This window comes from Entelurus aequoreus, linkage group LG02 (assembly GCF_033978785.1).
Source record: "Entelurus aequoreus isolate RoL-2023_Sb linkage group LG02, RoL_Eaeq_v1.1, whole genome shotgun sequence".
In the NCBI taxonomy this organism is placed as follows: Eukaryota; Metazoa; Chordata; class Actinopteri; order Syngnathiformes; family Syngnathidae; genus Entelurus; species Entelurus aequoreus.
In genome coordinates this window covers 53,713,304-53,740,891 of record NC_084732.1, presented here as the reverse complement: position 1 = coordinate 53,740,891, position 27,588 = coordinate 53,713,304, and the positions used below count along the sequence as shown (strand labels likewise).

General features: G+C 36.5%; 1 protein-coding gene across 4 annotated transcripts in view; it reads left to right on the top strand.

The window, feature by feature from the left end:
- LOC133635813 (transcription factor SOX-6-like) overlaps positions 1-27,588 on the top strand; it is a 221,121-nt gene that overhangs the window by 182,461 nt on the left and 11,072 nt on the right. For all 4 annotated transcript variants that reach the window (XM_062029145.1, XM_062029140.1, XM_062029133.1 and 1 more), the window contains one exon: positions 17,711-17,816. In XM_062029145.1, the coding sequence (XP_061885129.1) occupies positions 17,711-17,816 (106 nt within the window). The remainder of the gene's footprint in view (positions 1-17,710; positions 17,817-27,588) is intronic.

Below are 27,588 nucleotides of genomic sequence, written 5' to 3'. Positions count from 1 at the left end.
TTTTAATTTGAAGATAACGATTTTGCACATCGATAGTGGTTTTATAGATTAGTTTGAATATGGCATCCCATGGCAACGGGCAGTCAAAAAAGTCCTCCCATTTTCCATTTGTGTTGTATGAGGCAGCCTTCAAAGATTTCTTTATTAAATAAAAATTATATATTTTTCTATTTATTTTAGTTCCTTTTTGCCAACTAGAATTTCTTATTAGAGGTTTACAAACTAATAATTTAGTAGTTCCATAATTAATTATTTGTTTCCATCTTTTCCCAATTACTCCAGTTAGCTCTAAATTCATCATACTTCATAATTTTACCATTCTCATTGATAATATCATTGACAAAAATGATTCCTCTTTCAAACATATTTTTCCAAAAGAAAGGCTTTCCATCTATTACAATATTAGAGTTCATCCATATTAACTGCTGCAAAATATCGTCTCTTTTTTCTGGCACATAAAATTGAAAACACCACTATGAGTGGATTGTTTCCTTTATGAACCCCGCCATGTTTCCCAGCAGACTCTCTGGGAGGGGATCATTTGTAAAAAAAGATACAATTTCTTTTGATACAGTACATGTTTTTTGTCCAACAGGACATTTGTGTACCACTCAATGTTTAAATACATCTTTGGAACAATTGATGCTTTTAAAGACAGACACATAGCTTCAAGGTTGAGAAGTTTCAGGCCCCCATATTCATACTCTTTGTACAAAACCTTTCTTTTAATCTTTTCTGGTTTGCCGTTCCAGACAAAATCGAAGACCCTCCGCTCATAAATCTTAAAAAAGTTTTGTGATGGAGCTGGTAATGACAAAAACAAATAAATAAATTGAGGAATAATTAACGAGTTGGCAATAGACATTTTACCATACAAGGTTAGGGATTTCCCTTTCCATAATTGCATAATTTTGTCCAGCTTTCTTAGTCGATTATCATAATTTACTGAGCCTAGATCTTCCAGATTTTCTGGGACAACAACACCAAGTATGTTAACTGGTCCATCTGTCCACAAAACAGGCACTTTGCATTCCATTCGAAAGGACGTTCCCTTTAGATTTCCGATCCTTAACATTTTACATTTATCATAATTAAGCTTAAGGCCAGATTGCTGTGAAAATATGTCCAAAAGATTAAGAAGGTTCCGCAAACAATGAGGAAAAATCTTATCTTTGTGAATCAGCCTTTTCTGACATGAACTTCATCAAGAACAAACACAGAACACGCCTCACTGATGCACATCTGCAAGACTCACTCAGAGTTGCAGTGTCAAGTTACACACCAGAGTACGACACACTAGTTAACAGCATTCAATGCCAGGCTTCCCACTAACTGACAAAGAAACAGATAACAGATTTGGTGTCCAGTTCAAAGTGTGACATGATTTAAAAATTTGAGAGTTTACTTTTGTTATTATTTGTACAAGCATGGTGCAAAGTAATTCATGATTTGTTAAAAAAATGTTAGTGGCTAGCTAGTTAAAATGGGATATTGTGATTTCACAAGACTGTCTTAGAAGTGATCATTTGAAAATGTTCAATTTGAAAAATGTGCACTTAGAGAAAATATAAAAATAAAGTGTTGCATATTGATATTTATCTGTTTCTATATATATTTATTGTGAGAAATCATTAAGATGATCAGTGTTTCCACAACGATAAATATAATTAATTATTAATAATAACAGAGTTAAAGGTAAACTGAGCAAATTGGCTACTTCTGGCAATTTATTTAAGTGTGTATCTAACTGGTAGCCCTTCGCAGTAATCAGTACCCAAGAAGTAGCCCTTGGTTTCAAAAAGGTTGGTGACCCCTGATATACATAATATATCGAGATAAACCCCCTAATAGCATTCACACCTATAATTTAGTTTTGTTAATTTGTTTAAACAATGCATTTAAATAATCATATTTCCTGTCATTATTCATCTAAATATGATTATAACTCAAATATTCCTTTACTTCAAAGTGTAAAGTAAAGATTAGCTGTCATCAGTGTATAATACGAATCATAAAAATACATCATTATTATGATGATGATATTATTGTTAGGGCATCTCCTGAGGGGGTTACGTCTTCCCCTGTCTTTAAAAACTAGTGACACCTGTGTTTCTAACTTTAATTGAGGGTCTTTGAACGTGACACAGTTATGGGCAATGAGTTGCAAAAGTGAAACTTGTATTTAACTTTCTCCTCTGCTACCACAAATAGAATTGAATAGATTAATTAGGGCCCGCACGGCCCATTGTAAAAATAATCCCAACGGGAGTCCTTTTGCATTGGGACGAAAGGACCTATTGTTATTATATTTGTTATCTTCTTTCTATCACCTCTCCTTGTTCCAAAATGCTGGGGTGTGAATGCTTAAAAGTGAGCTTTGATGATGTTATGCCCCCATAGTTGAGTGAACTGTTAGATGCTAAGTTTGCCACTATCCAGGTGGAATTAACTATTTTGCATTTTTGATCGGGCGTTGTAAAGTTAGTCTTATACATTCTTAACTTGATTTAAACAACCTTTTCACTGTCACCACTAAATTAATTTTATATTACTATTGATTATGTTGGTTTTTTTAAAGTACATATTTAAATGGCAAAAACAATCTTCAAACTTTACAAAAGCCCAGGGACTCCCTTTTGCTTGGGCCCCATTTTCAACATCCCCACTTACCCCCCAATTCGATTCCATCGATGGCAAGTACAATATGGGCCTGATCTACTTAGAGTCAAATACCATGTGCTAAACAGTGTGTGCAAACAAACATACAATTGCAAGTACTACTCGTGGGCGTGTTGCGAGTGATCTACTGAAGCAGATCGCCTTATTTAAATTAAGTTTTTGCGTGTACTTTACAGGGCTTTTACCAGGGAGACATTTGATCATTTACTGCACAAATATGTTATCATGTTGCATTCTGCCATGTTTTAAAACATGCAGCAAACATGTACCACTTTTTTGGGGGATTGTAGATGCAGTCCTACGGTGCATTTGCATTGGAAACCACTTTTTTTTTTGCACACTGAAGGTGCCCTCATGGGCACTAACTGTGAATGTGAAGAACAATATGCAAGAAAATACATATTGCAATATGGTTTTTTTTCACATAGGAGATATGTTAATAATATATCTTCTGAATGAAAAAACGAACGTCATTAAAAGAAAACACCAGCATACATAAACACACATACATTCAATTTGTTTTAATCATCTTCCTAAGTCATCCAGCAGCTGATATTTTTATTTTTGACTGTTCATATTAGTTAACAGGCATACCTTCTTTCTCACAGCCGTGTATGTAACTGTCAGTTTGCACAACCTTTTCAGGCGTCCTAGATAAAGATGCAAAATTGCGCTCGCAGTTGAGTTTTATTGTTGATAAATCAAACTGCGTGTGCTTAATAATTATCGTATGTTTGCATCTTATCCTCCCAGAATTTTGGGCGTTCTGATGATCGCGTATAGTTTGCATATTCATCACCACAGACACGCTAAATGGATTGCGATCTTATTCTGCTCACTAAAGAGACACACTCCTTTGTACACACATTTCGTAGTTCAGCTTTGCATGTACTAGCAAGTTTTTAGTACACGCAAACATTTAGTATATCAAGCCCTATGTTTAGTGCAGGGGTCGGCAACCCAAAACCATAGCCATATTAAACCAAAAATAAAAATCTGTCTGGAGCCGCAAAAAATTAAAAGCATTATATAAGTGCTATAATGAATGCAACACATGATGTAAGTGTCTATATTAGCCTACTATCAAAATGAATATGTGTCGCAGGCTGACGCTAATCTTCGTTGACAGAAATGTTAAAATGTAATATTTATTATATATATATTTTTAAAACATTGGAAAAAAATAGTAAAATGGAGGCTTCTCAGAGGGTGAGATAACTCCTGGAAATTACTGGCTTAGAATTGCCAAAGGTACAGAAGTGTGTGTCGACGTTAAAATAATTACAATCTTTGCAAGCTAGGTAATGTTTGCTGTGGTCTATAACAACATGGCACACAAACAACTATCAGAAATGCAGCCAATATTACATACAGATAATGTGTCATGAGACATGCAAATGTAAATTAAATACACTGAGGACATAAGGAAATTATATTAAACAAGCTCAAATATACCTACAAACGAGGCATAATGATGCAATATGCACATACAGCTAGCCTAAATAGCATGTTAGCATCAATTAGCTTGACCAAATATGCCTGATTAGCACGACAACAAGTCAATAACATCATCAAATTCACCTTTGTGCATTCGAATACACACAGCATAACACATTTGGTGGACAAAATGAGACAAATGAGTGACATAAAACACGTCTTTCTGTGGCAGCGTCGAAGAAAGTTGTACATTTAAACAAACTACGGTGATTTCAGGCACCGCTGAAATCAGTAGGGCAAAACGGCGCTCGCCAAATACTCTCATCAGTGAAGCATGTTTAATATAAACAGTGGGATTTCTAACAATTAGAACTGTTTGTGTCATGTGTGTCCGACAGAAACCATATCTTAACAAAAAATATATTTAGGGACGTGTACACTCGAGCAGTTAAAGTGTACCAAATAAATCACAATAATGTTGGCCCCTAGAAACATTTTGGCTCATGATTTGCCACTGGGACAACCTCTGTCAGTCAGGTGTGGCTGATTTTGTGATACTTTCTCTTGTATTACTTTAGTTAGAATTTGCCTTTGTCATGACCCAGGAGGTCTTGTGAGATAAAATATATTCCTCTGCTGACATGTTTCGAGCTGCAATCAAAAGGTGAAAGGCCAGTATTAACCTATTGAAGTGGCCCCTTTGCCCTACAGCTCCCCCTCTCCTCAGTATTGATGACTATTTCCCCTATCTAAATCTCAGCCTGTAAATATTCAGATGGAGCTTACACTTCTCCTAACCTATTGGTTGTGGTGCTTACACGGGTCCCGCCTGCCTGCATATGTGTGTACATGTGCATGTGTGCTTGTGATGCTGGGGCTCTATTGAGGCAAAGCCCTCACAAAGACTTTGAATATAATCTTGTCTGGTCTGTCGCCCTGGAAGCAATTTTCTGCTCCTTTTCGACCGCTGTCTTGGAAATTGCAAAGCAAAGCGTTTTGGCTGCAGTGTAAATCCTTGGCATACAAGGGTTTTCCCATCCTAATTAGATTACTCCAAGCTGCCACATGATGACTATAGCCAGCAAGTGGTATTGTGACAATTGCTTACATTAATGCTTTGTCCAATTGTTCAAATTGCCCATGAAATAAAACTGAATACGATTGGGCCTGCAGATTCATGAGTTTCATCTCGTCTTGTACCAAAACGTCTTCAAGACCGCATCTTGGTTGAGTAATTTGGTGGTGGTTGAGCCACAACTCTTTTGTGCAGCTGTTTTTTTAAACGGGTGAACTTCAAAAAGAGAAAGAATGTGAAGTTGCACTCAACACAAAAAGATGAGCCACAAACTATTGTTTTAGGTCAATGCTTTTGTTACAGTTGGAACACAATACATCTAGTGCCAATAACAACTACAACTGGACCATGTTATACCACATACGATTTTATATTGTAATATAATTTAACAATCAACTGACCATTATTTTTTTGAACACATGAATTGAATTGAAGATTCATCATTACTGATGCAATATAACATATTCGATTACATTTTAAAAATTCCATAGATGGTGTTGGATATACTGTATACCCTGAACAAATATAATATAGGCTGTATATACATAGCCAACATATGTATATAATATATAATATCATATATACTGTACATATCAAGCTTTATATATATAAAGCTACATGTAGCTTTATTTTTCCACTCACTTACATACATGTTTGTAATGTTTGTAATGTTTGTAATATGTAAACAAATATACCACAGCGTACACTTCAATTCTAGTCCTTCAACAATATACACATGAATAAATGGGTTATACGTGTATAGCGCTTTTCTACCTTCAAGGTACTCAAAGCGCTTTGACAGTATTTCCACATTCACCCATTCACACACTGATGGCGGGAGCTGCCATGCAAGGGGCTAACCACGACCCATCAGGAGCAAGGGTGAAGTGTCTTGCCCAAGGACACAACGGACGTGACTAGGATGGTAGAAGGTGGGGATTGAACCCCAGTAACCAGCAACCGATTGCTGGCACGGCCACTCTACCAACTTCGCCACGCCGTCCCCATACATATATATATACATATATACTATATATATATATATATATATATATATATATATATATATATATATATATATATATATATATATATATATATATATATATATATATATACATATATATACATATATATATATATATATATATATATATATATATATATATATATATATATATATATATATATATATATATATATATATATGTGTATGTATATATATATATTTATATATATATATATATATATATATATATATATATATATATATATATATATGTACATACTGTATATACGTGTATATATATATATATATATATATATATATATATATATATATATATATATATATGTACATACTGTATATACGTGTATATATATATATGTATATATATATATATGTATATATATGTGTGTGTGTATGTATATATATATATATATATATATATATATATATATATATATATATATATATATATATTTATATATTAATATTAGGGGTGTGGGGAAAAAATTGATTCAAATTCGAATCGTGATTCTCACGTTGTGCGATTCAGAATCGATTCTCATTTTTTTAAAATCGATTTTTTATTTTTTTTATTTATTAAAATGTTTATTTTTTTAAAATTTTTTAATTAATCAATCCAACAAAACAATTCACAGTAATACCATAACAATGCAATCCAATTCCAAAACAAAACCCGACCCAGCAACACTCAGAACTGCAATAAACAGAGCAATTGAGAGGAGACACAAACACGAAACAGAACAAACCAAAAGTAGTGAAACAAAAATGAATATTATCAACAACAGTATCAATATTAGTTACAATTTCAACATAGTAGTGATCATTGACATTATCATTAGACATTTATAAAAAAAAAAAAAGAACAATAGTGTCACAGTGGCTTACACTTGCATCGCATCTCATAAGCTTGACAACACACTGTGTCCAATATTTTCACAAAGATAAAATAAGTCATATTTTTGGTTCATTTAATAGTTAAAACAAATTTACATTATTGCAATCAGTTGATAAAACATTGTCCTTTATAAAAGCTTTTTACAAAAATCTACTACTCTGCTTGCATGTCAGCAGACTTGGGTAGGTCCTGCTAAATCCTATGTATTGAATGAATAGAGAATCGTTTTGAATCGGGAAAAAAAATCGTTTTTGAATCGAATCGTGACCCCAAGAATCGATATTGAATTGAATCGTGGGACACCCAAAGATTCACAGGCCTAATATATATATATATATATATATATATATACATATATATATATATATATATATATATATATATATATATATATATATATATATATATATATATATATATATATATATATATATATATATATATATATATATATATATATATATACTGTACATATATATATATATATATATATATATATATATATATATATATATATATATATATATATATATATATATATACTGTACATATATATATATATATATATATATATATATATATACTGTACATATATATATATATATATATATATACTGTACATATATATATATATATATATATATATATATATATATATATATATATATATATATATATATATATATATATATATATATATATATATATATATATATATATTTATATAATTATATTCGTCACTTGTCATTCGTTTACTTTATTAGTCCCGGAGGGGAAATTCAGATTTTCAGCACAGTCCCATTCAAGAGCAGACATACATTACAGGGAGACGGAACAGGAACGCTGACAGGTCAGCCAACTTGCGGCGCCCCTTAGAAAGGTGGGAAAAAATGTCAACGCTGTGGGGGTTGGGGGGGTTACCGGGGGATAACGTCCGCAGTAACCTACCACATAGCGAGGACATACACTATTTAATCTCCTGTCCAGGGTGTATCCCGCCTTCCGCCCGAATGCAGCTAAAATAGGCTCCAGCACCCCCCCGTGACCCCAAAATGGATAAGCGGTAGAAAATGGATGGATGGATGGATTATGCAGCTCATTTTTATTTGACAGTTATTGAAATATCTTGTGTGACAACATGCACAAAGGTGCACTTTATTTGTTTTAAACTATTGTAGTGGCAAAAAGTGCACTTTAATTTAGTGTTGTTTTGATATGTCATCTTAGTGACATCATGCACAAAAGTGCACTAATAGCTTGTTTTAAAATGTCTCTGACAATCTTGCACTTTTTGTTTTGAAATGACATGAATGTTTGTGTCACTGCTTAATAACTGTTTAATAAATACAGTTTTGGTCAATTGACTTAGTTGTGATTTCCCTCTCCGCATGAAAGTTTAAAATTAGCATATATTAATTCAGTATGAATTTTTTTTTTTAATGTAGACACATAGAATCATCATACTGGTGTGATTATATGCATCAAGTGTTCATTCAAGGCTAAGGCAAAATATCGAGATATATATCGTGTATCGTGACATGGCCTAAAAATATTGAGATATTAATAAAAGGCCATATCTCCCAGCCCTAGTATGTATATATATATATATATATATATATATATATATATATATATATATATATATATACATATATATATGTATGTATGTATGTATGTGTGTATATGTATATATATATATATATATGTGCATATGTGTATATATATATATATATATATATATATATATATATATATATATATATATATATATATATATATATATATACATACTGTGTATATATATATACATATACATACTGTAAATAATGTTTTATTACATACATATATGTGTATATATATATATATATATATATATATATATATATATATATATATATATATATATATATATATATATATATATATATATATATATATATATACACACATTATATATATATATACATATATATATATATATATATATAAATACATATATATATATATATATATATATATATATATATATATATATATATATATATATATATATATATATATATATATATATATATATATATATATATATATATATATATAAGGGACAAGCGGTAGAAAATGGATGGATGGATGGACATATGTATATGTTTGCAATTGACAACGACAAAGCAACTTGGGAGACAGTAATTCTGATTTACTGACTGTAAGAACCAATCACAGACCAATCCATACATTTTTGTGCCTAAATCTCGCTAACCATGGAAGGCGGCACACAGTGTAAACCAATCAGAAGCAACCTTTGTGTCTTTGTTTTTCACACACACCTCAGCGCAGTGTGTAAATCTAGTATCTTTCCAACTCCTCTTAGTAGCTTTCTTTCTCAAAAGCGGCTAGCAAAAAATCGAGCAACTTTTTTGAATGTTTGGAGACATGAAAGCGCATATTGTAGTGGGTTTACATAATTCACCCACGGAATTTGAGATTGGGTTGGAGAGTTCCGGTCGGCGGGTTTGAAGGGTACACATTTCCGTTGTTGTGCACACATTAGAGAAAGGCACGTATGTAAAGTACTGCTCCATTGTTATTGCAAGTTGTTACATGTCATTAACACAGTTAGCTTCCTATTTTGACACCCCCCCTTCGACTTCCGTCCTTACGTGCCACAATATCACTGTAATGTCCTTAACGTACAAGCGGTGCTGCTGTGAGCTTTTCCTCTCAGGCTGTCGACTGAATGTCTGCTCTTAGACATCTTGTACTGAAAACACATTTTGTTGTACTTTTAAGTGCCATCCCAATGAAGTTCTTTCCATTCTCGTCAGAGCAGGGAGGAGACGAACACGCACAAAGCTGCCGCTGTTTCTGCCTTGGTTGAGATGAAAATGTTTCATCACTGTCATGCTTCAAATAAAAACTATCGTTCATGTTAATGAGCCAGGCATAGATTTGGTTCGTTTGTGACTTTTACAAATCTTCAGTCTTTTGATCAAGTTTGATAATCTAACATTAAATGATGTAGAACAAAGAAAAATACAACTAAACTTAAACTAAGAATCAACACAATAAAATAAATTTACAGTTGTATTCATAATTTGCATTTTTGAACTCACAAATCTTCTCATCTTTTCTTTATGTTTATGGATTAAAATTTCTTGAAGTTAATAGTTCTATTACTTGCTAATTATTAATACAGGCACCACCACCTGTTTTGTATGTGCCTATTTAAAAAATAAACACATGACATTGTTCTGACATAAGACATGATACTTTTAATTTTCTTTTCACCATGCAAAGCCTTCATCTGTATCGAAAGTATTGTTAGTGCATCGTATCTTAACCTGTGTATCAAGATTCCTATTGGATCACCATTTAAGGTAAAGATGCACACTCCTAATATATATATATATATATATATATATATATATATATATATATATATATATATATATATATATATATATATATATATACACACTACCGTTCAAAAGTTTGGGGTCACATTGAAATGTCCTTATTTTTGAAGGAAAAGCACTGTACTTTTCAATGAAGATAACTTTAAACTAGTCTTAACTTTAAAGAAATACACTCTATACATTGCTAATGTGGTAAATGACTGTTCTAGCTGGAAATGTCTGGTTTTTGGTGCAATATCTACATAGGTGTATAGAGGCCCATTTCCAGCAACTATCACTCCAGTGTTCTAATGGTACAATGTGTTTGCTCATTGGCTCAGAAGGCTAATTGATGATTAGAAAACCCTTGTGCAATCATGTTCACACATCTGAAAACAGTTTAGCTCGTTACAGAAGCTACAAAACTGACCTTCCTTTGAGCAGATTGAGTTTCTGGAGCATCACATTTGTGGGGTCAATTAAACGCTCAAAATGGCCACAAAAAGAGAACTTTCATCTGAAACTCGACAGTCTATTCTTGTTCTTAGAAATGAAGGCTATTCCACAAAAATGTTTGGGTGACCCCAAACTTTTGAACAGTAGTGTATATATATATATATGCTAAATTGATTTTATTGTTTTGATTTTATACGGTGTCCTTGAGTGCCCAGAAAGGCGCCTTATAAGTGAAATTTATTATTATTATTATTATTAAATATTAGGGCTGCAACAGTTATGATTTATTGATTAATTCAATTATGAAAAAAGCTTATTATTTATGACTATGTTGCTTTGATTAATTGTTTAAAGAGTGTAACTAATAAGAATTGATCAAATCCAGACCACACGGAGTGCCCAGAACTTTAAATAAGCGAATATATTTTCCATACACCCGCTGCAATTGAGCGCACATGAGAGCGGAGGTGTTTGGGTGCCGTGATCTGTGTGGCGGCTCACAGCAGAGAGGTTTTTAATTTAAAATTTTTATTGTTGCATGTTAAAAGTTGAATTTCAGTGTTGATGATGTCGAAAAAAATGTATAACGTTATGACAAGCAGAACATTTTTAGATATGTTCAACTATTTCCCCTAAAATACACGCTGTGGCCATAAAGTGTGTTTAATCTGATTACTCGATTACTAAAGTAATTGATAGCTGCAGCCATACTACATTTATTTATATGCCGTACATCAAACTATAATGATGACAATAAATAGACAGCACATTGATATTAATAATAATAAAAACCACAACAACAACATAAATAATAATAACAACCTGGTTATGCCCCTGGTGAACAAAATGCTGATAACATAGTGAACATATTGATATTCATAATTATAATAAAAACTTGCAGTTTATTGAATTTGCATTTAAATGTAAATTTTAAGCCAACTTTCCAGTTGTTCATACATAATATATATTTTAAATAAACTCAAAAAGGGCACATTGTGTGAGGTTGACTTTCCCTTCCAATAAGAAACAAGTCATCCTGAATAATGACACCATATTCTTTTATTAAAGACAAACAATAAACACCATATTGGCACCAAGCCCAGAATGGGGTGAGTTATCCATCTCTACAGTTTAAACCCCCTAATTTAATCAAAAGCTATCGGCCTTACTCTTTTAAACAGATGAGGTGGTTCTCTGGCAGCGCAAATGGAGGCGAAATATGTCTCCTCTGTGTGATGCTGAAGACGACGAGCACAGCAGCAGCACAGATGCCAACCTTTTGTGGCTGCTACTGTTGATTCTGCTGCTGCCTGCATTAGCCTTAACAAAGGCAGAGCTACGGTTTAAAAAAAGAGAGCAACAGTCGGCATGAAAGGAACTGTGGGTTTACCGCATGGCTGGATGTGCTTAACATTTAAATGGCTCAAAACTCACAAAAAACTACTGGAAAGCTGCAGGCTTATAAATAACATGGCAACTGGTTACAATAAAAATACAAAACAGATGAGCGTCGAGCTGTGATGAGCTGTAGCAATGTGAAAGTGCAGCCTTTGTCTCCATCAGACTGTTGAGAGGTTTGCGCTTAGATCCTCTGAGACGTCTTTCGAGGGCCACAGACCACAGTGACGACTGAAACACGATACATAAAACCCCATATTGTGGTCACAAAGCCTTCAACTTGCCTCACACCAGGTGTGTGATATAACCAGAGCCAGTTTAGCACATTATCAAACTTAAGTGGCTGTTTAGGGTTCTGTAGGTGTTAAAGGTCCCAAATATGGAAATGTCATTGTGCTATTATTTTTCCCATGAAGAAAAGCATCACAAGAGAATGCTGAATCCACTTAGAAAGTACCTGTACTTTTACCTACAGTAGTGTGAGGACAAAAGTGACTAGTGCCTGTATAAAATGGGTCCTGTTAAGCAAAGCCAACTTCTCTTACCTGTTGGTACCTGTTTTTGTGTATTTGGGATCCCCATAAGTTCCAAAAATTTGAAATCTTACCAATGAGGCATGGCGGAGATATTTATTAAACCATCTGTTATTCGTATCTACTTCAGTGGATATTGCCATATATAAGTTCCTTCTTTATCTCCATACTCTTGTTGTGCACGGGCAGAATGGCTCGTACATGCACATGCACGGTAGAATCTTCCGCTGTTGCCATTTATACTAAAAAGTAGCGTATAGTTCTAACTTATATATCGTATTTTACACCCTATAAGCTGCACCGGTATATTACCTGCATGCACTACATTTTTGAAGAAATAAGGATATGTTCTTATGTTAGCCACACCAGACTATAACCTGCAGATATATACTAGCACGTTGTGAAATGAGATGTTTACATAGAAAGATTTTGTAAATGTTTGTTTACATACCTTGTTTCCGAACAGTGCCTGTAACACGGCAGTAAAACGGCTGATCAAACAAAAGAGAAAAATCAATGATGTCTTTATTCATTCTTAATAACATGTTCTTTTTTTGAACAATGATGGGTTTTTAACATGTAAAGCGACTTTGGGTACTTAGAAAAAGCGCTATATAAATCCCAGTTATTATTATCATTATTATTTTTTAATAAGGTTTAAGATGTTTATCAGGATTATTTCTCCTTGTGATTTTCAAACACTGAGTTTGAACAGTTTCTTAAAGATGATCATTTTAGTACATTGTCTGATTTATTTGCTTAGTCCATTCCATAATTTAGTCGTTAGCAAAAAAATCCCATAGATGAGCTGCACCTTTGTACAAGCCGCAGAGTTCAAAGCTTGGGAAAAATGTAACGGCTTATAGTCCCGTAAAATACGGTTTGTTAGTAGATGCGATATTTAAGTGCTACGAAGGCCTAGAGGTCGGCCTTGGCACGTAAATAAGACCGTCCACAAAACGGCGCTTTCCGAAGAGGCAGCCAGAAAGCTGCTTTAAGATGGTCTGTAAAACAAAACCTATGCATTATTTGGACAAAAGTACCACCATTACATGTTATGTAGATCACAAGGAAGTGTTTTAAATGTAGATGACCCTTTTAAGATTCATTGATCTTTGAAAGATGCTAATTGCCCGAATGGGACAAGCGGTAGAAAAATGGATGGATGGATGGATAGATGCATGATCTCTCATCGTAAAATTAAAAGGTGCCCTTAGAAGAAACATGTATAGAAATTCTCACATTGACACAATGTATAGCATGTTCATCACGTCCCTCAGCAACACAGAATTGATCATTTTCTAGAGCAGTGGTTCTTAACCTTGTTGGAGGTACCGAACCCCACCAGTTTCATATGCGCAATTACTGAACCCTTCTTTAGTGAAAAATAAAAATAAAAACAATTTCAAATTCAAGGCAAAGTTATATGTTTTTTTAATGGTGCACAAAATGAACCGTGCATGAACATCACCTTGTTCAAAGAACAAAACCAACACAGTGCATGAACTCACAACAAATTACACACCTGCAACTCAGTGTGACATCTGCTGTTGCCTTTGAGAGACCAGTTCAGATATGCGTGGCTTCACCTTGGCAAATGCCACTCTCATGTCATTTTAAATGATGAATGATCAAATAAAATTATTTATTTATTTTCACAGCAAACTCTGTTCCTTTTCTTCGTTTTCCACCCAGACATACGATACTAGTACGCAGCTCATGGAAAACAATGTTTTTTGTTATTGTCATTGTAAGTGGGCCAAAACACTTACAGTATATTAGAAAATAATCTCATGGAAATGACAGCTATCATTTGATTATAATAATAAAACATTTAATTTGCTATTTAGTCAGGTTTGGGACAGGTGTGCTTACATGTGCTCCACTGAATGCTCAAGGAGTTTTGGCGTTTGCTCACGCATATGGAAAATTAGAGGGAACATTGTTTGACGGTATCCATAATACGCCGATAGGGAGAATTTTTTATTTACACAATGAGTCGGGTGTGTCTTGACCTCCGCGGCGGAGGCTCCACCGAACCCCTGAAGCCGACTCACCGAACCCCTAGGGTTCGATGGAACGCAGGTTAAGAACCACTGTTCTAGAGCCTACAAATGCGTACCGTTGCAACCGGCAAACAACAAAAGGGTACTGATAAGTGGGACGGTTTGGGTAAATGGAAACAATGTAGAAACACATACGTGCATGCAAAATAATCTCCCCCACTCCTCTGTGTGTTTGACTTTCATGTGTATTTGAAGAATTTTAGGCCACATGGCTTTGCCTATAGCCTGAAGCTATTTACAAAGAATCTGAAAGAGTGTCAGTACTGGCAGTGTGTTGCTTAAATATAGGGCAGGAGTACGCACAATGCACAGGGCCGTACGCCACCCGCCTTTGCCCAGAATACACCCTGTGGGCAGAGCAGCAGGCCTCCAGCACATGTTCTGTGGTCTGCCAGATTAAAGCTCTCTTTACAGCACTGACAAGAGCTCCTTTTTGGTTTCCCCATGCCCAACAAGTTCTATTCCTTCTTCTGTGACGCACGTCTTCACTGGGCAGCCTTGTGCAAGTGGAAATACATCCGCAACCAAAATTTGAAGACAAAAGACCTCATGGGCCCAGCAGATGATATTATTGCGGACGGCAGCGCTCTGCAGAATGGGGTGTAAATGTAGTTGTGCGGGGTGGAGTGTACATGCTGAAGTCATTTAAGGGATGAACTGGTGGCTTGCCAGCGGTCGTGGTCGACCATTAAGAGTGTTCACTTTTAGCCTTTGTTTCCCTCGCTTATTAACTTTACCCCCCTCATCATTCATTCTTTGGCAACAACCTTAGTTTATGTACCTTTTTGTTGTTACTCTAATCTCTAAATTCTTACACACTTCCCTTCCCAAGATGTTTTTATACAAGCAATAAAATATGGCGGTGCTCTTCATCAACTCTCTCTTTCTCTTTTCCTGGCAAGACAGACTGCTTCCTTCGATGCTGCATGTCCTTTGCTACTCCTCTGTATCAGAGTGATCAGTAAAAATTTTATGACACTATAAAATAATAAAAGCGGCATTAATTTATCACAGCACTTGATGCGTGGGCAATAAAGAAGCATTAGTTCAGTGAACATTTTCAAGGTTTAAAACAAAAACCACGTATGGACATAAATTACCCCACGTAGAACCAATAAGTATATTACGCACAGTATATAAAATTTTATGGAAATTTGTGCTGCCATATTGCACTGATCGCATGATGAATAATTAGCACAGCAAGCAGAGTGGAGGGTAGGGAAGTTACTTTGGTTAGACCTTCACATGAAATATAAAAATGCTGGCTGCCATAAACATTTTTTTCTGTATGATGCATGGCCCACTGTCCAACACAGTGCTGATATGCTAACCAATCATACGACTAACACTGAGGCTCAACTGGTTATTAATGAAACTTATTGATGGATGGCCCCAGTTCTCTTCGCCTCTCAGACCAACGTGATGCTTAACGATCATGAGTTTATAAAAGGACTTGATTGATCGGAAGGGACCAGTGAAGCACATGAGAGCAATGACATGACAACTTTATTACATAGACATAGCAGCCGTGAACGCTGCATCTTTCTTGCAGACTGTCCCTGTAGCATTTGAAGCAGCCCATTGCCCACCCAGCTAATCAAACATCAGCCACTTTGTCATCGGGATGATAGCTTCTTTCATTAAGAGCAATAATAGGGCCCAGTGATGAATACGGTTTCATGCGTTTACGTGTCGTGAATGCGTTCTATTCTTTTTCCGCCACTACATACGTCATCATACAAAAACACTTGAAGCAAATGGCAATAAGTGATGGATGGAGGGTTAGTTGTGCATTCATTTAGATGGCTATGAGTATCAGGTATAAAAGAAAAAAAAACATATTGTATGGATGAGTAGGAACAAAACGGTGCAATGCATTACAAAGAAGGGGCTTAAAGATTAATGTGCATTGTTTTGGTGTGGCAGGGGGGCTGTTAGTATCCTGTAAGGACTCTCTACCTGAGTTTTTTTTAATCTGTTTAGAAAAGCGAGGCAGAGGTCAGTGCAGGCAGCACATCGTTGGCAGACACCACACTACCCCTGGGAATAAAACAAATGCGCTTATTCTCTTTGCAGAGTCAAAGTGTCCATCTTGTAGTTGAGTCTTTAGAGAGGAAGACAGCTCCTTGCTAAAACCCTGTCTATTCACTGAGGAAGTAGGTCATTCAACAATGGAGCCAGCAGCAGTCGCCACTCTCCCCTTGCATAATACATTAAGTGTAATGTGCATCAACTATTCAGAGGCCTCCCAAATGCTGTTATTTTATTCTGTAAATGCACATGGACATGACATTCAATATTGTCACGGCACGTTGAATGACAGGGTTTCATAGTGCGTCAAGTACAACACGATGCCAAGTTGAATCTGGGCTCGGGGGGAAAAAAAAGGCGACACGGCAAAGGGGAAAACGGTGTGTCTTTCAAAGCATGAACTCTGAATAAATGATGGCAGCTGAGCTGCGGGCGGTGTAGAGTAGAAGGCAGCGTGTAAGGACAAGATTACAGAGGAAAATCTGAGCACTGCAAAGAGGGCCACGACCCTATTGTGTGCTCAGGATCACAAAAGTGTATATCTATTTACAGCACCTCTTGGCCTTACCCCTGCCCACTGCTCTCTATTATAGAAAGTACCGAAACACACCATGATAGGTCTAATGAAAAGACTATACATTAAAGACTATTTTTATCTGGACTGTCCTTATAATGCTACGACCTGTGCTAACCTACACTATGTTTACTTCCTTTGCAGGAAAGGGCACATTTTGAGAGCCTCGGGCACCACCTTGGAAAGCTGGGAGAGGATGGCAAAATTGGGCACAGAGTTATTGACCTAACCAGGCCTGAGGATCTTGATGGTAAGAACAGAAAATGTTTTTCCCACACAAAGTTACTGCAACACGTTCGGTCCGTTTGTTGAGAATTCATACTTGCATCTTTAAAGTGGACCTATGATGATTTTAATCTTCATTGAAAACACGTTACCACGTCAAAGTGTTTACCAAAGTACAAAGAAGAAAAACCATGATAAACATTATGAATTTATTGATAATCATATTTCACCATATGAAATACAAGTTAATTTACTAATTATTATTTATTTCTTTATTTTTTAATGTTATTATTTATGGAGTATATTGGAAATAAATTGAGAACAGGAATTCAACAAAAATGTTAGAAATTGCTATGTAAAGGAAAAGCGGGAGGTTTAAATAAGCTCTGCTTCTTCCTACTCCTTTTTGAACATGTTGAAAAGAGAAACTGGGAATTGTGATTATCATGTTGTAATTGTATGCATGTTCAAAATAAACTCAAACTCAAACATTAGGGTAAGACACTCTGTCACTTGGGGGGAGCCAGAAGAGGTGGTTCGGGCATCTGGTCAGGACGCCCCCCAGACGTCTGCCTAGGGAGGTGTTTAGGGCATATCCGACCAGGAGGAGGCTGCGGGGAAGACCCAGGACACATTAGGAAGACTCAGTCTCCCGGCTGGCCTGGGAACGCCTCTGGATCCCCCGGGAGGAGCTAAACGAAGTAACTGGGGATGAAAGTCTGGGCTTCTCTGCTTAGGCTGCTGAGCCCGCGACCCGAGCTCGGATAAGCGGAAGTAGATCGATGGATGGATGGATGACAACACGTCCTTGTGGTCTAGATCAGCGGTCCCCAACCACCGGTACCGGTCCTTGGATCGATTGGTACCGGGCCGCACAAGAAATAAAAAAATACAAATTATTATTATTTTTATTTTTTTTATTAAATCAACATAAAAAACACAAGATACTTACAATTAGTGCACCAACCCAACAAAAACTCCCTCCCCCATTTACACTCATTCACACAAAAGGGTTGTTTCTTTCTGTTTTTAATATTTCTGGTTCCTACATTATATATCAATATAGATCAATACAGTCTGCAGGGATACAGTCCGTAAGCACACATGATTGTATTTTTTTATGACATAAAAAAATAAAATAAATAAATACCATCCAAAGATTCAACTCATAATCGGTACCATTTAACATTCTAACAACAGTCTCCCAGTAAAACGCCTATGTCACAGCAACTTAGTCTGCAAAGACTTGGCTTTGGGACCTGGTGGTTAGGGTCTAGACACAGTAGACTTGTGGAGATGGGTGTACATGGTAGACATCAGGGGCCTGGGGTAAATGATGCTTCAAACGCGAGCAGGTTTTCACAGGTAGGTGAGCTGAAAGACAAGGGTGCCTTAGGACAAAGCTGGCTTTTCTCCAAGCTGGACTCCTGCTGCTGTTGTGCTTGTTTGAGGTCTTGGGCACAGGAGAGTAAATTTTGCTAGCACCCAAGTGACAAAGCGTCATCCCTCTTTGTGGCCCTGGCTTCACCACAGAAGTGAGGACGACCCACACTGCACCAGTGTTTGTCTGACATCAATATTTGGAGTTGTTTCCATGGCACTTCAGAGCAAGGCTACAAGCGAAAATGCTTCTGACTCATCTTTGATACCTCACAGTGTCTCAAGGCAGGAGGATAGATATTTCTCAGGACAATGTAACCCACCATCATCTTTCTGCGGCATCACAAATAAGACTCTTGTTCCCATCGATGCAGTTGTCTTCTGTTAGTCAGGTTCATGTCGCATTCAATCTGACAATACACATTCATCTATGTTTCCCATGCGTGAGTCACAGCACCAGAACTCATCCCTCTTGGACTGCTCTTCTAATGCTCATTCTCCCAGTGGGAGTTTTCCTCCTGTAGCATTGGTGGAGTCAGGACTGAAAAGGAGCACACACCAGGGCAGTTGCGTCCTTTTAATTCTTTTACGGGGCCAAGGGAAAGGCTCATACCAGACGCCTACCATCAGTGTTCCCAGTGGGCTATGGATTATAGGAGCAGGCAGAGGTCATAAGGAGAGGAGAGGTCCTGTTCCCAGAGGGAGATGGCTGGGAGCCAGGCTAGTAGGCATAACTCAAAATACAGCATCAACACTGTGAATACAGTAAAATAGCAAAACATACTGTTGATAGATGAGGAGCAGGATTTTATGATGAGAACCACAAAGTGTTAACTCAACTCACAACATCTTTACTTCTTGTTGTAAGGTTCCCTGACATAATACCTTTGCTAAATAGAAGCATCTCGAAGCAGTTTTGTGCTCTCTTTAATTATTTGGAAGCCTATCATTAAGTTATTTTTATGGTCAAAAGTCATCCAGATGTGAGGGAGAAAAAAGGTTATACATTTTAGACTTCTAGCATAGTTACGAGCTTGCATTTGGATTTATCTCAAACACTTTTTCCTTAGTAGTAGAGTTTGATGAAGTGGGATAATACACAGAGAACCTCCCAGTCATTGCAGAGGGTGTGAAAGCCCCTCAGTGTGATCTCCAGAAGCGAGCAGCCGTTACACTGAGCTGTCCCTGTGTGCCGCAGCAGCCCCTCTGTCATCACAACAGCTCACAGAAGGCTTTAAGTTGCTTAAGCTAATATTTGCAAAGTGTGTAGCAGCGGCAAAGACTGGAAAGCAGTAGTGGCGAAAGGAATGGAAAAGGTTAGGATTCCCTTCATTTTACAAAGCCATCAGCCATCCGCGAGAACTCACCACTAACTTATTAGTTCTGATAAAAACATTAGCAAATACCAAACAGGCTTCAGCCCATTTTTGTTGATGTGGCACCATGGAGTGGGGTGGTATCTCTAACTGTGAGTCCTCGTGGGATGGAAGAAAGATTGCAATATCAGTGGTAACTAGAGATGTCCGATAATATCGGCCTGCCGATATTATCGGCCGATATATGCGTTAAAATGTAATATCGGAAATTATCGGTATCGTTTTTTTTATTATCGGTATTGTTTTTTTTTTTGTTTTTGTTTTTTTTTTGTTTTTTTTAATTATATCAACATAAAAAACACAAGATACACTTACAATTAGTGCACCAACCCAAAAAACCTCCCTCCCCCATTTACACTCATTCACACAAAAGGGTTGTTTCTTTCTGTTATTAATATTCTGGTTCCTACATTATATATCAATATATATCAATACAGTCTGCAAGGGATACAGTCCGTAAGCACACATGATTGTGCGTGCTGCTGGTCCACTAATAGTACTAACCTTTAACAGTTAATTTTACTAATTTTCATTCATTACTAGTTTCTATGTAACTGTTTTTATATTGTTGTACTTTCTTTTTTATTCAAGAAAATGTTTTTAATTTATTTATCTTATTTTACTAATTTTTTAAAAAAGTACCTTATCTTCACCATACCTGGTTGTCCAAATTAGGCATAATAATGTGTTAATTCCACGACTGCATATATCGGTTGATATCGTTATCGGTTGATATCGGTATCGGTAATTAAAGAGTTGGACAATATCGGAATATCGGATATCGGCAAAAAGCCATTATCGGACATCCCTAGTGGTAACTTTTCTGATGTTTATTACGACTTGATTGTTGGAAGGAGGTTTTGTTGTTGTTTTTCTTCTTCTCTGAGGTCGTGAGACTCAAATCCAGTTTTTATTGCAGAGGAAGGAGGCTTGGACAGGCAGGCAGGGCCATAATAATTCATTGCCACAACAGTTTGGACATACACTTGGTCCATACAAATTAAAATGAGTAGAGATGGCCACAGTTGATTGTAAGAAAACAAGGAAAAATGGAGTACACTAATTGGTCACAACCAGCAGAGGCACTGTTGTTTTTGCCTCCCGTCATTTGTAGTCTAAAGAAAAACAACATGACGTCAACTGTATGTGAAGTTGGACTTCATCCATGCAGAGTTGTTCAGTATGACACTGGCACACAACATTTAGAAATATATTCTATGATCCGATTACAAATCTGATATAATATTTATTTTAGCATTGGGCTAAATTATAATTTTTCCTCATAGTTTATTGAGTAAATTAAGTCAAATGGCCATTCCCAAATAAGGATTTTGTTTCGTATGAGTCAGAGGCCTTGTTCACACTGCAGGGCAATTCAGGTTTTTTTGCCCATATGTGTGTGACCTGTATCAAATTTTTTCATGTCAATGTGAACAGTGCAATTAGGATTTTTTTACGTTGCTATTGTATGTGGATATAAATCAAAAATATATCGAATGTTACTAGTCTGATTGCATTCGAACAATACATCATCAAATAACGATCAGCGTCAAAATTATTCGCTAAAATAGACGGTTGCAAAATAAATAGTTGTTAAATGAGCAGAATACAGGCAAAAATAATATTATAAGAACTCACGTCAATGTTCCACCACTCCTTCCTCCAACTGCTCACCCACACGATTTTCAGAGAAGAGCAGACGTAGAAGAAAATGTCCCGTCCTTTTTAATCTTCCATGCGCAATAATTCGCTCTAGAAAATGTTGACTTTGATTGCACACGATCCTTGAAACTGCCCCAAATGTGCCACGACTGAGACCTACTAGAATTGTCTACTTCAAAAGCACCAGCGACATGTAGAAGCATGTTGGCCGTGTGTTCCCACTAGTTTGCACGTGCTAGTACGAACACACACACGGAGTCAGACCGACATTTTGAATGAAGAAGACATAAAACGGTGATTGACACGTTAAATGGGGTTTAGCTCTCTCGTAATTTGTGTCACTTTAATTAGCATGCTTTGAGGTCTGTCTCGAGCACCATGCACCCCCATGTCTTGTTTGCACATAAGCATTAATCCAACCGGCTCCTGCTCCGATTGAGAGGTTCTATTGTCGCCTCCAGTCAGAAGTGGACAAATGATCCCAACAGATTTGCGTGACTGTGGCTCATTCTTCTCATTTGCGACTCATTTTCTTGAGTCAATTCTAGCATTTTTGCTGCACGGGCACGGTCCGAATCAGTGGATAATGTCGAGACATTGACCAGAATGGGCTTGATTGTTGAGTGTTTGTCTGAAGTTGATAATGTTCAGTCTATGAGGAGGCATCCCTGCTGCATCCATGCATTAGCAGCCTTCAAATGTACAGGTAGGCTGTCCTTCTGTGTGCCTGAATGCAGCCTGAAGAGCAGAGCTTGTGAGAGGTGAGGACAACTGGAGCACTGCTCCCCTCTGGCTGAGTACACGGTCAAGTCCAAGCCTGATTTTCTTTCACTTTCCCTGCTCACCATTTGTATTCCTCTCCTCCTCACCCCTGTAAACATAAGTCATTCCCCTCCTTGTAATTCATGCTGTTCATCTGCAAAGTTTACAGGAGAGACAAATTAAAAGGGGACTGTAAAATCCCTGTGTCGCACGTGAGTCACGGGCCTCATGAATCACAATAAATTCTAGCACTCCCTCTTTGTTATAAACCTCCCTCCCACCTTTTAAAGTATCGCCAACAGGGCTCGCCCTGTCACTGCTAAACATCTGTGTTTATTTACACAGTCGCACGCCCAACTAACTGATTCCTAAATGTCCTGCCACGCGGAGACAAGATGTACTTTAACGCGAATATGCAAAGTGTCATAGCGGTGTCATGACCTTCGAGTGAAAAGATGGAAAACAATTTTAGCAGCAAATTGCTTGTTCTGGATTGAGGGGATTTGATGAGACTGGCTGCTAATGTGCAGCTTGTGTCTGATAGACTCATATATTACCTGACTAGATGGGAGGTGGCACGTTTATCCACACAGAAAGCAATGCAAGCTTCTGTGTTTAAATGATTCAACATAAAGTCTTAAAGGGGAACTGCAATTTTTATTTTTTATACTCCTATCATTTACAATCCTTAAGTAAGAAAAGCACATGTATATTTATTTTTGTATGCATTCTAATTAGTAAATACATGTGAGCAAAAGTCTGCTTACAATGGAGCCTATGGGAGTCGCTCTATTCTTCCTTTAAATTACTCTAAAAAACCTCCAAACACCTCTATCAACATTTTATATACACACTGTAAGTATATGTGTAATGTAGTAGCAGGCACATTCATGATAACATGTAATTGTTACGTATTTTGCTCATTTTAAGCATACGGCGGTGCATTAATTTAAAAAACGCAGCACAACGTTCACTTTTCCCTTCGACAACATCACTGATATCTACTCACTGCAGACTTCATGGGAGACAACAAACACAATGAAACATCACTTACTATAAAATGTCTGCTCTCGCTGGGAGGCCAACTGATAGGATGTTGATATATTTCCGTTTAGATGAAGAATGACTCATAATCCTTGTGAAGAAAAAAGGGGGCGAAACAAAACGTCTTTTCGGGTCATTTATGCCATTTCCGTAGTCCAAATTGGCTGTTAAAGTGTACCAACTTCCCAGTTTATGTCCACATTAACTTAGTATCCTAGAGACATGGTTTATAATTAAAATTAACTTTCACCAGCTCCGAGGCGAGAGAGCAGCTCACCAGCTACAGCAGCATAAGGAAGTTACCTCTCTCTGATCAATGCGCTGTTAAATGTAGGTCCCTAACATTAGCACCTATAATAAAAAAAAGTGCAAATAATTGGCTACTACTCAGGTCATTAAAATGTATATAGAGTATTGTTAGCGCTTTTTCAATGGTTATTTATTGGGTTTTATGCTCAGAAAAGACGCAATAGACACAATGACGTCTGGCTCCCATTGGTTCGATTGTAAGCAGACTTTTATTTATTTTAATTTACGGGATAAAATGCATTAAAACATGTTTGTGTCCTTAATAAGGATTGTTAAATATTCCAAAAAAAGCGCAGTATAGTGTAAAGTTGTCACACAAAACATTTCTGGGAAAATGTTGTCATTATGCAAACATATGTTTAACAGTGAATGTATAAACAATTAATTCCACACATATGTTTGGAGCCACTTTACCATTTTTTAAAAAGCTATCTGTGATGGCAACAAGGAGTGTGATGACCATAGAAGTGTAAATGGCTAAAATCTAGATAATTTTACGGATAAGCGGAAGAAGATGGATGGATGGATGGATAGATAATTTTAGGTTATAATTATTTTTTCTGTACAACAAATAACTACATTGTACAATAAATGTTAGTTAAAATATTACATGTACATAATAAAGGACATAATATTTTCTTATTTCCCAAATTGGAGGTCGACCAGCGGGGCTTGAACTTTAAATATGACACATCTTATTCCGATTTTAAAGCCCACAAAGCCCGGTGTCATGGTTGCATATGACAAGGCAGGAAAAAATAAACAGGATCCAGTCACATGCATGTCTGCGTGCACTCCTGGTTAACTATGGATGTGGCACAAGCTGATGGAAGGCAGTTGTTTTTTCCCTCGCCATAAGAAGCTCACCTCTGCCCATATGCATGTGCACCAGTATATAAATTGCTGAATCAGTGTCAGTGATAGAGTAATGGCCCAGGAGGCATCGTAAATTACGGCGAGCGATCCCAAGGTGCAGACACTGGCTGTCTTGTCTGAGTGAGCGCTGTGCTCCTGAGCTAATGAATACCTTCATCTGGCCCCGGCAGTCAGCAGATTGGCCTGCGTTGATGGATACTGTCAGCCCTCCGCCACTCCACATTTCATTGCACAATAAACATGCTTGTCAAAAGCAAACAAAGTGAAATCAATTCATCCTGTACAGTGAGTGCATGCTAAATGAAATTAACGAACTGTGGGCTCCAGTGACAGCAGCGGTAGTGTATTATTTCCGCCTGTAGCCTTCCGGAGGCTAAAGATGGATGAAATGCAACACTTGCTATTTCTGTATCTGCTGCTACAGTATGTGTGTAAGCAAATACCTTTTAGTTCACGTATAGCAGGGGTGTCAAACTTTGTTTCATTGAGGGCCACATCGCACTTATGGCTTCCTTGTAACAGTGACTATATATGCATTTCTCTCCTCCCTTCCAGAGAGCACGGTTTACCAAGTCAAATTCCTTGTGTGTTAAACATGCTTGGCCAATAATTTTGATTTTGATTCTGATATAAATGTATGATCGCCTCATGAAATTATTACACAGTTGCGAATCAGATATTTCAGTATTTATTTTTATTTTTACAAAAAAATGTAGTTAAGTAAAAAAATATTTTTTGTATGATCAGGTAATATTGATGTTTAAAAGTTATGCATTTCCAGGCTACAGAGCACACCTAAATACAAGCCGCACCTACCTAATTCTTGGACACATTTTTTTTTGCACAAATATTGGCCTTACAAGCCACAGGTGTACACATTACAACATGAAATATTTACACAGGCGCTTGTGTTCATTCACAAATTCAACGTAAGACAGTGCCAGTAACACGGTGTACAAAAGCCCGCCGGAAAGGTCATTGAGCACGGTCGCCGTCCTCCCATTGGTCGGACCTTTCTTGGCCCATTAGTGTTGTTGGATTTCCATTCCGTGTGGCGGCTGTTTTCTTTCTTGATGGCCGGGTCGGTGTTCTTTGGCTTTGGGGCTGCATCTTGTGCATTTTGTTTTTTTGTTTCCATGACAAGGGTGAGTCCATCACACGCCAAATGGCTGACAGAATGACTGTATGTGTGCTTTTCATTTAATGCTAAAAAATGCATTGGTCCACCGTGACCCGTTTGGTCTGATGTCCATCCATCCATCCATTTTCTAACGCTTGTCCCTCTCGGAGTCACGGGGGGCTGGGGCCTATCCCAACTGTTGGCAAGACAAAATGTATTGGCAGCCCGTGAAACATGTGGACCCAGAAAAATTAAAAATTTAGCCGCAGAAATTTTTACGCAAATTACGGTACTTTTTTTTCCTGGCAAAATGGAAAGAACAAATACATTTAGTAAAATTAAGTACTTATTGCCAGCCTTTCGTGGGCCAAATAAAATGATGTGCTGGGTCAAGTGCTGTCAAATAATATATATTTTTTAATCAGCTTAATCACACTTACGAATTTGGATTAATTGTGATTAATCACATGTTACATTCTTGTATACGTGCCTGCAACATTTAAATGGACTTAAAAAACAAAACAATATTTTGACACAAATGCAAATTTATTGTCAAAATGTCATCAAGGAACATTTCTTAAATGTTTTACTCGAATGCACGTAATCTATCTTAATATAACAGTTTTATCTGATGTCCCTTTGGACAGTATTTTGAAGTAAAATTTGCCAGTGAGCACACCAGTCGAAATCCACCCACTAATTTGCAAACAGCTAAAATTATACACAAAGCAAACTATAACCTGCTACCCAAGAATATACAACAATCCTTCTCAACAAAAGAGGAGAAATATAATCTTAGAGAAAAATTTAATTTAAAACATTTATATGCACGTACAACACTTAAAACCTTTAGTATATCTGTATGTGGAATTAAATTATGGAATGGATTAAGCAAAGCAATCAAACAATGAACTAATATGATCCACTTCAAGAAACTCTTCAAACTTAAAGTGTTTACAAAGTACAAAGAAGAAGAACCATGATAAACATTCTGAATTTATTTCATCCATCCATTCATTTATCTCATCATATGAAATATAACTTACTTCTCCAATTATTATTTATTTATTTATTTTTAATGTGATTACTTATGGAGTATATTGTGAATACATTGAGAACAGGAAGTGAACACAAGTTTTAGCAACTGTTATGTAAAAGAAAAGGGGTAGGATTAAATAAGCTCTGCTTCTTCCTACTCCTTTTCGAACATGTTAAAAAGAGAAAATGGAAATTGTGATGTATCATGTTGTATGCTTGCATGTTCCAAA